Below are 17,018 nucleotides of genomic sequence, written 5' to 3'. Positions count from 1 at the left end.
AAGACATATGGTTAGAAGTTGTTCCATTGGGCTTATGCAGCATGGGTTCATGAAGGGCAGATCATGCTTAACTAATCTACTGGAATTGTATGACGATATTGCGAGCATGATGGACAATGAGGACCTAGTAGACGTGGTGCGTCTAGATTTCCAGAAAGCATTTGACAAGGTGCCGCACAAAAGGTTACTGCATTAGATAAAGGTGCATGGCGTTACAGGAAGTGTATTAGCCTGGATGGAGGGTTGGTTCATGAACAGGAAGCAAGAGTGGGGATAAATGAGTGCCAACCAGAAAAAAAACAATCGGTTACTAGTGGTATGCCTCAGGGTCAGTGTTGGGACCATAGCTATTCACAATTTAAGTAGATTATTTGGAGTTGGGGACCTCGTGTAATGTGTTAAAGTTTGCAGATGACACTGAGGTGAGTGGCAGAGCAAAGTGTACAGGGGACTGTGAAACCTTGCAAAGGGACACATATTTAAGTGAGTGGGCAAAGGTCTGGCACATAGAATACAATGTTAATAAATGTCAAGTTGTCCATTTTGGTAGGAATGACCATAAAAAGGACTGCTGCTTGAATGGTAAAATGTTGCAGCTTGATGCTGTGCAGAGGGACCGGGGTGTCCTTGTACATGAATCGCAGAAGATTGGTCTGCAGATGCAACAGATAATAAAGAAGGCAAATGGAATGTTATCTTTATTGCTAAAGGGATTGAGTTTAAAAGCAGGCAAGCTACGCTGCAGCTGTATAGGGTGCTGGTGAGGCCGCACCTGGAGTATTGTATGCAGTTTTGGTCTCCTTACTTGAGATAGGATGTACTGAGAAGAGACTGAGTAGACTGGGATTATATTCATTCGAGTTTAGAAGAATGAGGCGGGGGGTGGATCTTATAGAAAATTTTGAATGGAATAGGTAAGATAAAAGTAGAGAGAATGTTTCCACTGGCGGGTGAAACTAGGACAAAAGGGCGTAGCCTTAAAATTGGGGAGCAGATTTAGGATTGAATTGAGAAAAACCTTCTTCACCCAGAGGATTGTGAATCTATGGAATTCCATGCCCAGTGAAGTAGTTGAGGCTTCCTCATTGAATGCTTATAAAACTAAGATAATTTTTTGAACAGTAAGTGAATTAAGGATTATAGTGAGAGGGTGGGTACATGGAGCTGAGACTTCAAAAGGGTCAGCCATGATCTTATTGAATAGTGGAGCAGGCTTGAAGGGTCACATGATCTACTCCTGCACCTAGGTCTTATGTTCTTATTGGAACTGAGAAAGTTAAGGCCCTCAGATTTGTGACAAGTTTTCTATCAGATTTAGAAAGCTCTCATTGAATTATTTCCACAGTCCACAGGAAAGAAACTGTAAGCTGCCAGTTAAGTAGAAACTTGAAGCATTGAGATGGGGTGAGATGTCTTTGGACTTATGTTTCTAACTGTTCGTATCTTTGAAACAGGTTGAAACTTTGTTTTGCTGCATGTTTTAAGATCATTCTGTCTTTTATATTTTGATAGTTTGATTTGTTCTTTTTTTGTGTAATAAACGTGTATTGTTTAAGAAAATCTGCAGTATCATGTGAATATGTTTCAGTGGCTAACTAACTGATTAAGAAGAAATCTGATTTGTTCATCCAGGTTTCAATCCGGGAACTGACATGTTCAGTAATATCATCAACTGGGATCATGACACTTTTCTGAAATAGACTTTAGCTTATCTCGGTATGCTTACAATTGTTTCCCCTGACTGAAGTAGATTGAACATTAGCCATTAGATGGGTAAAGATATTTGCACAACAGATGTTCCAAGAAGGGCTATCTTCTGGCAATTAGTACTGGAAACTACAAAAAGAATCAAGTCTACAATACAATGTATGTACATGAATGACCGAAGCATGATACTAAAAAGGGAGGTTTTAGCAGTAGGCAGCCATGATATGGTAGGAATATCAAAAATATGACTGACCTTAGAGAATTGCAATCAAAACGTTGAAACATAAAAGATGGAACAGGAATAGACTATTCACCTCATCGAGCCTGCTCCGCTATTCATTATGATCATAGCTGATCATGGAGCTCAATACTCTAACCTTGCCCTCCTCCCCATATCCGTAAGAGCTATATCTGCATCTGTCTTGAAAACGCATATGTTTTGGCCTCAACCAGTTTCTGTGGCAGTGAACTTTACAAGCTCACCACTCTGGATGAAGAAATTTCTCTTCACTTCTGTCCTAAAAGATTTGTTTCTTATCCTTAAGCCATAACTCCTGGTTCTGTACTCCCCTGCATCAGGAACATTCTTCCTGCATCCAACCTGTTTAGTTCTGTTAGAATTTTATAGATTACTGTGAGATTCCCCCCTCATTCTTCATAAGTCCATTGAATACAATACTAACTGACACTCTCTTCTCGTAAATTACACCTGTCATTCCTCCCAGGAATCAATTTGGTAAACGTTTGCTGCACTCCCTCTATAGCTAGAACATCTTTCCTCAGATGAGGAGACAGGAGCTGTGCACAAAATTCCTGTGTGGCTGCTCTACCTTGCAAAATTGCAGTAGGACATCATTGTTCCTAATCTTGAAGCAACAGATTATTGAGGGGAAAAAAAACATATACAGGAGTGGAAGAAGGATAACCTTTTATGCAAGGATATCTGAGAAATTAGTTCTGTAGGAGGTGCTAAGTTGCTTTATTCTGTAACAGGATGAGGGCGTTGCTATCTAGGCAGAATTTATTGCCCATCCCTAATTGCTCAGAGGCCAGTTGAGATTCAATTAGTTTGTTGCGGATCTGGAGTCACATGTAGGTCAGACCAGGGAAGGATGTCGGTTAAAGGACGTTAGTGAACCAGATGGGTTTTTCTAACAATTGGCAATGGATTTATAAGAGTCATTAGATTCTTAATTCCAGATATTTATTGAATTCAAATTCCACCTTCTGTTGTGATGGGGTTCAAACTGGGTCGCTGGAATGTTACCTGGGTCTCTGGATTAACAATCCAGTGGCAATACCACTAGGCCATCACCTCCCGGACCAATAAACCAATCAGACTTTGAGGTAAAAAAAAGTTTGATTTCCATGAAGTGGTAAAATGAGTTTGAAGAAGGTGAAGTCAGTCACTCAGCAATAAATTAGGAATACATAAGTAGCTTTGATTTGATAAACATATCACATGGCTGTTTTGTGACCGATGGCAACAGGGAAACAACAAGAGATGGTGTAAATCTTAATGTGGTGAAAGCATCTGACCATGAAAACATATAGAAAGTAGAAATCTTGGAACTCTTGGTTCAAAGTGACTGCAGAGACATTGAAATTTGATATATGATTTGAAACTCAAATACTGTGAAGCGGGGGGGGGGGGGGGGGGGGGTACCATGTAATTTTAGCAAGGTTAACTCAAAACAAATTTGGTCACTGCTTAAACAAATTAATTTAATAGTTTTGTTCTACAACAATTCAGTAAAGGACAAATGGTGCATCTGGAGTATTGATACTAGCTCTTGTATTGCACTGGAAGCCAACAAAGTAGTTGTTCCATCACCTCTTCGTGCGGTATTGTTGCCATGGTGAGATCCACTACTTTCACAGTGGAAAGGAAGAGCTTCATGTTCTGTTTGAAGCTTTGTGGCACATAGAGCCAAAGACTGGAGGATATCTGACAGATATCAGTACATATCATCACAACTATTTAATACAAGCCCACACCTTTAAGATCGCGATAGGTGGAAGGGGGTTAAGGTGAGGGTGATAGGCTGGAGAGGGGGTGGGGGCGGAGAGGTCGGGAAGAAGATTGCAGGTCAAGAAGGCGGTAAAAACAATGACTGCAGATGCTGGAAAGCAGGTTTTGGATTAGTGGTGCGGGAAGAGTACAGCAGTTCAGGCACCATCCGAGGAGCAGCAAAAACGACGTTTCGGGCAAAAGCCCTTCATCAGGAATAAAGGCAGAGAGTCTGAAGCATGGAGAGATAAGCTAGAGGAGGGTGGGGGGGTGGGGAGAAAGTAGCATGGAGTACAATAGGTGAGTGGGGGAGGGGATGAAGGTGATAGGTCAGGGAGGACAGGGTGGAGTGGATAGGTGGAAAAGAAGATAGGTAGGTAGGACAAGTCGGGAAAGTGCTGAGCTGGAAGTTTGGAACTAGGGTGAGGTGGGGGAAGGGGAAATGAGGAAATTGTTGAAGTCCATATTGATGCCCTGGGTTGAAGTGTTCTGAGGCGGAAGATGAGGCGTTCTTCCTCCAGGCATCTGGTGGTGAGGGAGCAGCGGTGAAGGAGGCCCAGGACTCCATGTTCTCGGCAGAGTGGGAGGGGGAGTTGAAATGTTGGGCAACAGGGCGGTGTGGTTGATTGGTGCGGGTGTCCCGGAGGTGTTCCCTAATGTGTTCTGCTAGGAGGCATCCAGTCTCCCCAATGTAGAGGAGACCGCATCGGAGCAACGGATGCAATACTAATATCATGTATTGCATCCGTTGCTCCCGATGCGGTCCCCTCTACATTGGGGAGACTGGATGCCTCCTAGCAGAGCACTTTAGGGAACATCTCTGGGACACCCGCATCAATCAGCCACATCGCCCTGTTGCCCAACATTTCAACTCCCCCTCCCAATCTGCCGAGGACATGGAGTCCTGGGCCTCCTTCACCGCCGCTCCCTCACCACCAGATGCCTGGAGGAAGAACGCTTCATCTTCCTCCTCAGAACACTTCAACCCCAGGGCATCAATGTGGACTTCAACAGTTTCCTCATTTCCCCTTTCCCCCATCTCACCCTAGTTCCAAACTTCCAGCTCAGCACTGTCCACATGACTTGTCCTACCTGCCTGCCTATCTTCTTTTCCACCTATCCACTCCACCCTCCTCCCTGACCTATCACCTTGACCCCCTCCCCCACTCACCTATTGTACTCCATGCTACTTTCTCCCCCACCCCCCACCCTCCTCTAGCTTATCTCTCCACGCTTCAGCCTCTTTGCCTTTATTCCTGATGAAGGGCTTTTGCCCAAAACGTCGATTTTGCTGCTCCACGGATGCTGCCTGAACTGCTGTGCTCTTCCAGCACCACTAATCCAAAATCAAGAAGGCAGTGCTGAGTCCGAGGGTTGGGACTGAGATAAGATGGGGGGAGGAGAAATGAGGAAGCTGGAGAAATCTACATTCATCCCTTGTGGTTGGAGGGTTCCTAGGCGGAAGATGAGACGCTCTTCCTCCAAGCGTCATGCTGCCATGGTCTGGCGATGGAGGAGGCCAAGGACCTGCATGTCCTTGGCGGAGTGGGAGGGGGAGTCGAAGTGTTGAGCCATGGAGTGGTTGGGTTGATTGGTGCGGGTGTCCAAGAGGTGTTCTCTGAAACGTTCCTCAAGTAAGCGGCCTGTCTCCCCAATGTAGAGGAGGCCACATCGGATGCAGCAAATGATGTGTGTGAAGGTGCAGGTGAATTTGTGACACATATAGGAGAATCCCTTGGGGCCTTGGAGGGAAGTGAGGGGGGAGGTGTGGGTGCAAGTTTTGCATTTCTTGCGGTTGCAGGGGAAGGTGCCGGGAGTGGAGGTTGGGTTGGTGGGGGATGTGGACCTGACGAGGGAGTCGTGGAGGGAGTGGTCTTTCTGGAACACTGATAGAGGAGGGGAGGGAAATATATCCTTGGTGGTGGGGTCTGTTTGGAGGTGGCGGAAATGATGAAGGATGATACGATGTATCTGGAGGTTGGTGGGGTGGTAGGTGAGGACCAGTGGGGTTCTGTCCTGGTGGTGATTGGAGGGGCAGGGTTCAAGGACGGAGGAATGGGAAGTGGAGGAGATGCGGTGGAGAGCATTGTCAACCACGTCTGAAGGTAAATTGCGGTCTTCGAAGAAGGAGGCCATCTGGGTTGTTTGCTATTGGAATTGGTCCTCCTGGGAGCAGGTGTGACAGAGACAAAGGAATTGGGAATATGGGATGGTGTTTTTACAGGGGGCAGGGTGGGAGGAGGTGTAATCTAGGTGTAATCTGTGGGAGTCGGTCGCTTTATAGTATATGTGCGAGTTGAGTCGGTCGCCCGAGAAAGAAATGGAGAGGTTTAGGAAGGGGAAGGAGGAGTCTGAGGTAAATTTGAGGTCGGGGTGGAAGGTGTCAATAAAATGGATGAGCTGTTCAACCTCCTCGTGGACTGTCTCAGATTCCTCTCTCCCCTTCCTAGACATCTCCATTTCTATCTTGGGCTACCAACTCAATACGGACATTTACTATAAACTGACCTACGTCTCCAGCTTCCTCATTTCCTCTCTCTGCCCCACCTTATCTCAGCTCCAACCCTTGGATTCAGCACCGCCTTCTTGACCTGCAATTTTCTTCCCGACCTCTCCACCTTCACCCCTTCTCTGGCCTATCACCCTCACCTTAACCTCCTTCCACCTATCGCATTCCCAACGTCCCTCCTCCAAGTCCTTCCTCCCTATCTTTTATCTTAGCCTGCTTGGCACACCTTCCTCATTCCTGAAGAAAGGCTTATGCCTGAAACGTTGATTCTTCTGCTCGTTGGATGCTGCCTGACCTGCTGTGCTTTTCCAGCAACACATTTTTCAGCTCTGATCTCCAGCATCTGCAGTCCTCACTTTATCCACTCCTTTAAGATGCTTATTTGAGTTCCCTGAATCTGTGACCTTAAAAGGAGTTGGACTTGCGCTGATGTGAAATTTTAGCATTTGCCAAACTTGCTGAATATTTCCAGTATTTTCTTTAACCATTTGCTGTCTATTATTTGAGAATTAGGATATTAGGAGTTCTGAGTATTAAGGTCTGCTGCAAGGCAAGTGACACTATGGTGGCTGAAGTTGTCATGCAGATGCATTCACTCACTTTGACCACACAGATGAGGTAATTAAACATTTTTTACCTCTTCTGACGAATTCTGGGAGCCGCACTCCAGGCATTGACCACCCTTGACTTTTGCTCCCATTTCTGTTGGAGGCTCAGTCTTGAGGTCTTCCTGCTCCTACTGAAAATATGTTCTTCCTGACCTCCGTATCTCTACCTTATGCACTTGGGATGGCATCACTATAGTGGGGATCCTGCTTCTTACCTGGGTATGCCATCCTATTCCTCCCTCAGTGGCAAAAGAATTGTATCCACCACCCTGCAGTGCATTATTGCAATTTTCTTTCGAGAGGGACTGTGCCTACAAAATTAAAAGGTTTACTGGAGTGTTTCTTTTACAATGTCACTCAGTTGTCTGCAGTGTGCACAGGACAATGCAGAATAAAGCCTGGGACTGAGTAGGGTTGTTTGTAGCCATGTTACTATTAGGGAAATCAGGTAGGAGTGTACAAATTTTGTATCTTAATCGCCTTGTTTCTAATGCGAATAAGAGGGTCGGCTGCAAAGTCTAAACCTGTGTCCAGAAATCAGAGCAAATGTTTTTCAACAACAAAAACAGAAGTTACTGGGAAAGCTGAGTAGGTCTGGCAGCATCTGTGAAGAGTTATCAAAGTTAACGTTTCAGGTCCAGTGACCCTTTTCTTTACAGATGCTGCCAGACCTGCTGAACCTTCCCAGCAACTTCTGTTTTTGTTTCTGACTTACAGAATCTGCAACTCTTTTCTGTTTTTATTTCAAATGATTTTCAAGTTCTGGAAGTTTGGATTGTAAGAATAATTGAATTCTTCAAAAGCCAAAGCAAAAGTACTACCAACGTACAAAATTTTCAACTGAATTTACTTGTGGAAATTGCATGCTGTGCTTGTATTTTGAAAATTAAGTACCAAGCAACTACTTTTTAAAAATGGTTCCGATTATTTGCTGTTACAATTTCTCGTTGTTTGTTAAGCAGTTCTGAAACTTTGGCTGAATGCAATCATTTACTATCTTTTTGTATTGATTAATATTTTCAGATGCAGTCATTCTTAACAATATTGTGCAAAGTTTTGGTCTTCTGGACCTTGTTAAAAAGGTTTTGACAAGCCACAAGAGCCAAATGGATCGTTCCCGAGAGCAGTACACACGAGATTTAGCGAGTAAGTATATATGCAGTTATTTTCTGTAGCTGAAAATTCACACTGTTCTTAGTTAACTATCATAAAAACAAATCTTCTTTTCTGTTAAACATTGCAATATTTTTGTAATACCTTTACATAAAGTCTCTTTTTAATGGTGAGATATGGAGTTTTTTTTGTGTGCCATTATCAATTGTATTGTATGACTGGCTTGTTGAAAGTGTAACAAAGGACAGCTTGAGATGACACCTGACTCTGTGAATGGTAGAATCTTCATTACATCAATCTGACATGTAAAGTCTTTGTGTTTCAACTTGTTGCATCCACTAAATGATTTAGTTTTAATTAAATCGTATTCAATCTAATTTTACTGTGCCACGTTCTGAGAATAACTGTCTGTAGACATCCTCAGTTGGTGTATCGTAGTGTAAGAGAAGGTAATATTGATGGAGCGATATTAGTCAGAAGAAATCTGACTTGGAGCATAAAGAACAAAATGAACCCCTTGAATTGAATAGCCTATGTTGAGCTCTACATTTTATGTCATTTTATATAGAGCACTGTAGTACAAGGCAGATTACACTCTTGTGACAAAGTTGATATTTAAAAAGTTAACAGAAGTCAGGGAACTAAAGACCAGTGAGCCTGATGTCAGTGGTGGGCAAGTTGTTGGAGGGAATCCTGAGGGACAGGATGTACATGTATTTGGAAAGGCAAGGACTGATTTGGGATAGTCAACATGACTTTGTGCTTGGGAAATCATGTCTCTCAAACTTGAGGGCAGAGCAATAGATGTGATCTATATCGACTTCAGTAAGGCGTTCGACAAGGTTCCCATGGGAGACTGATTAGCAAGGTTAGATCTCATGGAATACAGGGAGAACTAGCCATTTGGATACAGAACTGGCTCAAAGGTAAAAGACAGAAGGGTGGTGCTGGAGGGTTGGTTTTCAGACTGGAGGCCTGTGACCAGTGGAGTGCCACAAGGATCGGTGCTGGGCTCTCTACTTTTTGTCATTTACATAAACGATTTGGATGCGAACATAAGGGTCACAGTAAGTTTGCAGATAACACCAAAATTGGAGGTGTCGTGGACAGCGAAGAGGGTTACCTCAGATTACAACAGGATCTGGACCAAATGGGCCAATGGGCTGAGAAGTGGCAGGTGGAGTTTAATTCAGATAAATACGAGGTGATGCATTTTGGGAAAGCAAATCTTAGCAGGACTTATACACTTGATGGTAAGGTCCTAGGGAGTGTTGCTGACCAAAGAGACATTGGAGTGCAGGTACATAGCTCCTTGAAACTGGAGTCGCAGGGAGATAGGATAATGAAGAAGGTATGCTTTTCTTTATTGGTCAGAGTATTGAGTGCAGCAGTTGGGAGGTCATATTGTGGCTGTGCAGGTCATTGGTTAGGCCACTGTTGAAATATTGCATGCAATTCTGGTCTCCTTTCTATCGGAAAGATGTTGTGAAACTTGAAAGGGTTCAGAAAAGATTTACAAGGATGCTGCCAGGGTTGGAGGATTTGAGCTATAGGGAGTGGCTGTTCTCCCTGGAGCGTTGGAGGCTGAGGGGTGACCTTATAGAGGTTTACAAAATTATGAATGGCATGGATAGGGTAAATAGGCAAAGTATTTTCCTTGGGGTTGTGAGTCCAGAACTAGAGGGCATAGGTTTAGGGTGAGAGGGGAAAGATATAAGAGACCTAAGGGGCAACTTTTTCATGCAGAGGGTGGTACATGTATGGAATGAACTGCCAGAGGAATTGGTGGAGGCTGGTACAATTGCAACATTTAAGAAGCATTTGGATGGGCAAATGAATAGGAAAAGTTTGGAGGAATATGGACCGGGTGCTGGCAGGTGAGTCTAGATTGGGTTAGGATATCTAGCCGGCATGGACGGGTTGGACCGAAGGTCTGTTACATCTCTATGACTCTATAAGTATCTTTGTATTTGATTGAAAAGTTTCAAACACTCCTCTAGATGTGATGTGTTTTGTTTTGTTTTAGCTTTGGAACAACAATGTGATGAGCATCGTAAGCGAGCTAAAGAATTAAAGAACAAATCCCAGCATCTAAACAATGTTCTCATGACCTTGACTCCAATTGCAGCAGCACCGCCTTCCAAGAGGCCTCGCCTTACTAGAGCAACATCAGGACCAGCAACAGTGGCAGCTCAAATGGTCACAACATCACAGTCAGGCCAGCTTACGTTGGCTTCTGGAGTGCCTCTGTCTCAACTCACAAATATAGGAAAAATGGCAACATTATCCACTATTCCAGTCACTGCAGTTGGCAAGGTTTCACCGCACACAGCAACATTTACTGCGACAGCTTCACCACTGATTGGAGGGTACAACGTTCTGGCATCTTCAAGCTCTGGGATACCCAATACTGTTGAGATCCACCCAGAGACATCGAATCTAGCAGTCCTGAGCACAGCTGCCATCCAAGATGGTAACACTGTGTTGAAAGTCGTCAGCCCAATCCAGCTGTTCACTACTGTCCCTGGTCTCAATGCTGCACTCCATAACAATACCCAGATGGCATCTGTTGGAAGCACACTTATGGCTGTACCATCTGCTGAAACCAACACAACAGGAGAAGGACACACCACTATACAGGTGACATCAATAAGTGAAGAACATGAACAGAAACCATAGCCTTGAACTCATGCTTCACATTATTAGAATGTTTTGTTTCAAAGCCCTGTTGCTACTGAATGTAACTTTTGAGAACTGTACCTGAATGGTTTCTGCTACACGATGATTAAACCTACACAGTGCCACCAAGTGATGATAAAACATTAGAATGGAAGCAGCAAAATCAGAGTATGAGCAAATGTCTCAACTCTTTTTTTTTCAGACTTTGGCTTAAGTACAAAAATACAGACATTTATCAGATATGCTTGATAGAATTGTTTATAATGTATTTTACAGAGCTTTTCTGCACTGTATTTTGTGTGCTTTAATACCTAATTACACTCAAAATGTCTTGAGATTGCTTTACAAAATCCATAATTGAGTTAGTGGCAGTTTTATTTTACAATAGGTGCTTTCATTGTTTTCTAATAATTATTTTATTGTGTTGTGCTGTTTGGATAATCATATGGTTAATATGGAGAATTTGTAAATATTCAGCCAATGTAATTTGTTTACAACCCGATATTGTACAATTGACATTGTACTTAGAATAATGTTGGTACATAATTTACGATTTTTGTCATATATGAAAAGCTAATCAGGCAAATGGGTACGCTATGAGTAAGCTGACTTTTTAAAAATGGATTTAAATAGCATCTGTAAAAGAGTTATCGCATTTGCGCTTTATTGGCAGCCACAATATAAGGTACCATTTTTATTCATGGTGAAAATGTGCTTATTTGAACGTATGAGTTATACAAAACAAAATTGATTTAATGTTTCTATAACAAGTTATGCTTTACACAAAATACTTTTTTATACTACTGTACGTTTATTAAAATTATCAGATCAATACTTATAAGCTAAACTGATGGAAAGAAATGGAACATAAATAGTTTTAAAGTCACTGTTTTCTCCCTGTCTCCACAGTAAACTGAAATCATATATTTATGATCAATATATTTGAACTTCTTAGTTTTTCAAGAAATTGTTCCCTTTGTCACATGTGTGATCTTATTAAAATCTATAAATCCCACAGTTTAGGCAGGTATGAACAATGTCTGAATAGTTTAAGTTTAGTTTCTTAATATTCTCTTTTTGCCAAAATTCAAACTTCTTTCTGCCATATTCCATACATAGATGTCCACAGATATTTATGAGATTACTGAGAATTTATGATTGGATAACAAAGTGGTTTATCAGATTTGGCTGACGATAGATCGTCTGTACACAGTGAAAGCTTCTTCTAAAACATTTTTCTGAAGTGTTCCCTCGCACTATTTTGAAGTCTTCCTGGATCATGCTGAAGTTAAAATAGTGGATGACCGATCAGTTCACTCTTAAACTGCCCGATTTGAGATATCTGCCACATTAATAAATTGCCCTCAGATTTTTTTTTCCTTTTTTTTGGAATAAATTGGCAACTACACACCCCCTCTTCATAGTTATTTTAGGCAGAGATTAGTAGCACACAACAGGAAGATTTGCTGACATAAACACATATTCGCCACAATGCATTGAATAATAGATAAACTGGGAATGAGTGATAAGATAATCTGGGTTTCTATGTTTTATCATATAAACTGCAATGACATGCCAGTCAATAACTAATTTCCTGTTCCCTTTTGTTTTATATGTATTGTCAATATATGAAGTTTCTGGGTAATAAATGTTAACAGTTTGGTGAGGTTTTTAATTGGGGTTTGATTGCAACTTTTTGTGAAGAGTACCAATGCTTCTGGCTGTTTTTCAGGAGTGTTCCATGTTCTTGCAATGTCAATTTTTGAATTTTCAAAAAAGGATATTTAATTTCTTCATGGAAATTATTTATAATAAATGACAGGGAAATTCTGTGTAATCTATCAATATTTATCTATTTCTCTGTTAGATTTTTTTTCCTTTCTAAAAAAAAGAACACTTTTAATTGAAGAGTGAATCTGGTTAGCTTGGCTGCTGCAATTCGAATAGAACTTTCATTTCTTACAGATTTAAAACTACATTTTAAAACACAAAAAAGGGATCTTGAGTTAACGCCTTATCATGTTGAACTGTCTCAGAGCACAATGTAGTTCGTTCATTCATTTGAAGAGAGTGGCTGGAAAATCGAGAGGGCTGCCCACTTGAAGAGTTTTTTTTCCTGATAAAATGAGAAAGGAAATTTTGTTGCTCAATGTGACTGACTGAAGATGTTGGAAAATCTGAGACTGATGATAAAGAAGATGGCAGTCAGTTATTATTGATTGTGATGTAATTGTACAAAACGTGAAAGCTCCGGAATAACTGTATCTGAAATAAGAATGTGATCAAACTTACTTGGGGGAGTCCATTAAAGTTTTGTAAATAAAATAAAGATTATGTAACATTGTGATGTTTTGCAAAATATCCATTGCATAGTGGTTCTCATTTCATTTTGTGCCTGTTGGTTGACTTCTATGCTGTTACTGTATTGTACCATTTTGGCTGTGGCAAAAAAAAGGCCATTTTCCATTTTGTACAAACTTTTATTGGCATAAATTGGATGTCTCAAAGTGTTAACATAATAAAAACTGTCTTGCTTTGAAAATAACAGACTTTTTTGGGAGCAAGACTGAGTGAATACTAACATATGTATGGTATTGTCCGTTTTAAAAAAAAAATGAAGAATAATGTTTATATGCCATTTAACGCACATATTTGGACTAGTGACTTTCTACAACAGGACAACAAATTCAGATTTGTAAGATTTGCTGACCGGTGCCTTGGAAATTGACTTGTGATGTTGTCCACTCTCCAATGAAAACAGTAAATGAATGACTGTTACTTTTACCTTTTTAACATTATTTAATTAATTATGTTTCACTATTTTTTAAAATGAGGATGAGTTCAGATGTAATATAAAACACACCAATTGGAGAAAGATACCCACACTCCAATTGTGTTGCACTTTTCACAACAGTGGAAACAAATTATATATGGTGATGGTCTGTGCATGTCATTTGCATGCTCTTTGGAGTAATGATTAAAGTAAAACAGGGCCAACCTGCCATGATGCGAAAAGTGTAGCATTTATAATGTCTGTTCGATCTTAAAATTGTACCAATAGGCTGAGGCGCTACAGCTATGTGAGAGCAATACTTGTTCACTGATGACTGCATTTCTCTTTTGTTTTGCTACTTCTCATGAGTGCCTAGCGCAGGTGCAACTGGTTGAGGACACCAAATAAAGGGCCCATTGAACAGAAGCATCAAAGATTCAAAGTTTGGGAGAAGATTTGTAGCTCGGGTGCTTGTTGTTGTGGTTCTGTTTGCCGAGCTGGGAATTTGTGTTGCAGATGTTTCGTCCCCTGTCTAGGTGACATCTTCAGTGCTTGGGAGCCTCCTGTGAAGCGCTTCTGTGATCTTTCCTCCGGCATTTGTATGGTTTGAATCTGCCGCTTCTGGTTGTCAGTTCAAGCTGTCCGTTGCAGTGGTCAGTATATTGGGTCCAGATTGATGTGCTTATTGATTGAATCTGTGGATGAGTGCCATGCCTCTAGAAATAATAATAACATTATTATTATTATTCTATTATTATCCTACTATTATAGTACAAGCCAAACCGAGACCAGCCAGGGAATTCCTGGCCTAGAGGCATGGCACTCATCCACAGATTCAATCAATAAGCACATCAATCTGGACCCAATATACCGAACACTGCAACGGACAGCTGGAACTGACAACTGGAAGCGGCAGATTCAAACCACTACAAATGCTGGAGGAAAGATCACAGGAGGCTCCCAAGCACTGAGGAAGTCACCTAGACAGGAGATGAAACGTCTGCAACACAAATTCCCAGCTCGGCGAACAGAACCACAACAGCATCAAAGATGCCAGATTTTCCCTGGTCTGATATGCAAAACCTCTTACATGAAATATAGGCGAGAAAGTAGAGTCTGCTAGGCATCTAGCAGGTAAAAATACAAATTTTGAGATGTGAAGGGAAGTAGTGCAGGCATTCACCATTGATCCTTTTAGCTTCAGGACTATGACCAGTATAGAAAAGATCTACTGATCTACCCAGGGCATACAAGGCAACACTTTAAGGTAGGAGCATATTACTGCAGATGATGGAATCTGAACCTAAAACACAAAAGTGCTGGAGATAACATTGGGTCAAAGCAGCATACATGGAAAAAAAGCGAGCTAACGGAATAGTCATCTAGACTCAAAACGTTAGTTAGTTTTCTCTCCATGGTTCTGCCTGACCCACTGTGATCTCCAGCATTTTTTGTTTTCAATTCAACAGTTTAAGTAAAGGGCCTTTAACTCTTGGCTACCAATGAAATTTCAAACTCCAAAAGTAAAGCAAATAACCCTTCACAATGCAGTGTGGTTAACATTAACTCAAGATCTCACTGCATAGTCAAAATTTTTTCCTCACTATTTACTTGCAAGTACAACCTTAAAGTCATTTACTTTAACAGAGTAATATCATCGCATCATTTCATCACTTACATGCCCTGACCCATATTCCTCAATTGTTATCCTTCACCTAATTGCTTTATCTTTTATTGGGAGAAAATGCCATGTAATGCCTCAAAGGTTCATCTAAAACACCTCATGGTTAATGAGAATTTGTTCATTGAGCTCATGGGAAGATCTTCCATTGTGGGAGATGGTAGAGCTAGCAGCGTGGTGCCTGCATCAGGTAAATATTTTGTATTTAGTTTCTGGAAAATAGAAATATGTTCTGCTGTTCAACAAATAAATGTTACTTGTATAAATCAACACAATGGGTCTAATTTTAAGTTACACTATTTGGTGAGGGTTAAATGGGTTAAAATCAAGTGCATGGCTGCTTCAATAAAATATATTTTTAATTTAAATCAGGCATCCGTCAGGTATTTTAGCATCTATGAAGTAAACTGGGTCATGTAGTAAATAATTTCTTTGAATGGCCACTCTTGCTACCAATCAATTATTCCCAGCTATTGCATCAGAAAACATTATTTAGTTTGGGATAAGAGTGCTTTTGGATTAAGCTACTGTTGGTTACAGGTGCTAACTTTGGTTAGCTGCAGTTATGGAGTGAAAAACCAAGTTAACATTTCAGATTAGTGATCTTTTTTCAGAACATGGCATACATTGGCTTGTATTTTGCAGTCAGGTGAGTTGCAAAGCTGGTGTTAGCTGCTGATTTTAAAGGAGGCTGTTTGCAAAAATCTAGTGATCTTTGGCAAGGATTTTCTGTTTTTGGACAACAGCTTAATTCCGGTGGCAAACAAGAAAATGAATTGGTGTTCTGTTGCAGTGATGTTAGCAGACAGGCTGAGATGCCAGCACACTAACCCCCTCCCCTCCATCCAGGGCCCCAAATAGTCCTACCATGTGAGACAGAAGTTCACCTACCTCTTCTTAAACTTAGTTTGCAGTATCCAATGCTCCCAATGTGGTCTTCTCTGCAGCGGAAGACCAAATGTGAACTCGGCATATTTCACTGAGCATCTCAGCTGGGCCTGCAGGGACTGACCTTACCTCCCAGTCATTGCCCATTTTAATTCCTCTTCCCCCTCCCTTTCTGACATGACCATCCTGGGCCTCCTCCATTGCCATAGCAAATCAGACCACAAATTGGAGGAACAGCACCCTATCTTGCATCTGAGCAGCCTACAGCCCAGACGAGTCAACATTTGAGTTCTCCAATTTCAAATAACCTCCCTTCCCTGTCCCTCCCCCTCCCTTGCATTCCTATGATCGACCCTGCCTTTCAGCTACCAACTGGATTAATTCCTCCCATCGACCATCCAGGTCGCACCCTCTACCTATGTTCACCTATCCCTACCTCACCAGCTGCAGACCCCCTTCCCCCACCCTAATCCTTTTAACTGCAGCTCCCCTTACACCAACCCTCAATCCTGAAGAAGGGTTATACCCGAAGTGTTGAGTTCTCCATCTCCTGATCCTGCCTGGGTTGCTGTATTCTTCTAGCCTCCTGCTTGTCTACCATTAACATGAAACTAAAACAAGAAATATTCTAATTAAACTTTACAATTCAGACTTGAGCATTTGTAAATCATTATAATTCCTTAAGATGTGGATCACCTCATTTCAGATAAAGATTGCAGCACCACACCAGACTGCAGTGGCACAAAAACAGTATCGGGTAGCCTCACCAACTCTTGATGTTGAGTAGCTCTTAAGAAAATCCATAGCTACAATCTTGTAAATGGATTCAGCAAGCATGAGAGTATAATTGGTAACCAACAGAACTGATTGGCTATTCACGCTTTTATGCCATGTATTAAATCTGGAAGATTCTAGAACCTAATTTGATAATGATGGGAAATTATAGACCCTTGGTTTGCAGTTAAATACAATATTTACTCCAAGTGCTCCTGCAGTTATCATTCCCCAATGGACTGGCAAAGTTTGGTAAATTTTTTTTGGTAATTTTG

The 17,018-nt window shown here is 41.5% G+C and overlaps 1 protein-coding gene across 1 annotated transcript in view; it reads left to right on the top strand.

Annotated features, from left to right (window-relative positions):
• Positions 1 to 11,462, top strand: part of gmeb2 (glucocorticoid modulatory element binding protein 2) — a 66,197-nt gene extending 54,735 nt beyond the window's left edge. The window contains exons 9-10 of the mRNA XM_060836335.1: positions 7,859 to 7,981; positions 9,975 to 11,462. Of these exons, the coding sequence (XP_060692318.1) occupies positions 7,859 to 7,981; positions 9,975 to 10,627 (776 nt within the window). The 3' untranslated portion in view covers positions 10,628 to 11,462. The remainder of the gene's footprint in view (positions 1 to 7,858; positions 7,982 to 9,974) is intronic.
• Positions 11,463 to 17,018: the final 5,556 nt, after the last annotated feature.

The sequence above is a fragment of the Hemiscyllium ocellatum genome, chromosome 15, assembly GCF_020745735.1.
Source record: "Hemiscyllium ocellatum isolate sHemOce1 chromosome 15, sHemOce1.pat.X.cur, whole genome shotgun sequence".
In the NCBI taxonomy this organism is placed as follows: domain Eukaryota; kingdom Metazoa; phylum Chordata; class Chondrichthyes; order Orectolobiformes; family Hemiscylliidae; genus Hemiscyllium; species Hemiscyllium ocellatum.
Note: the sequence above shows the minus strand (reverse complement) of the source record. Positions and strands in the feature narration are given on the sequence as shown.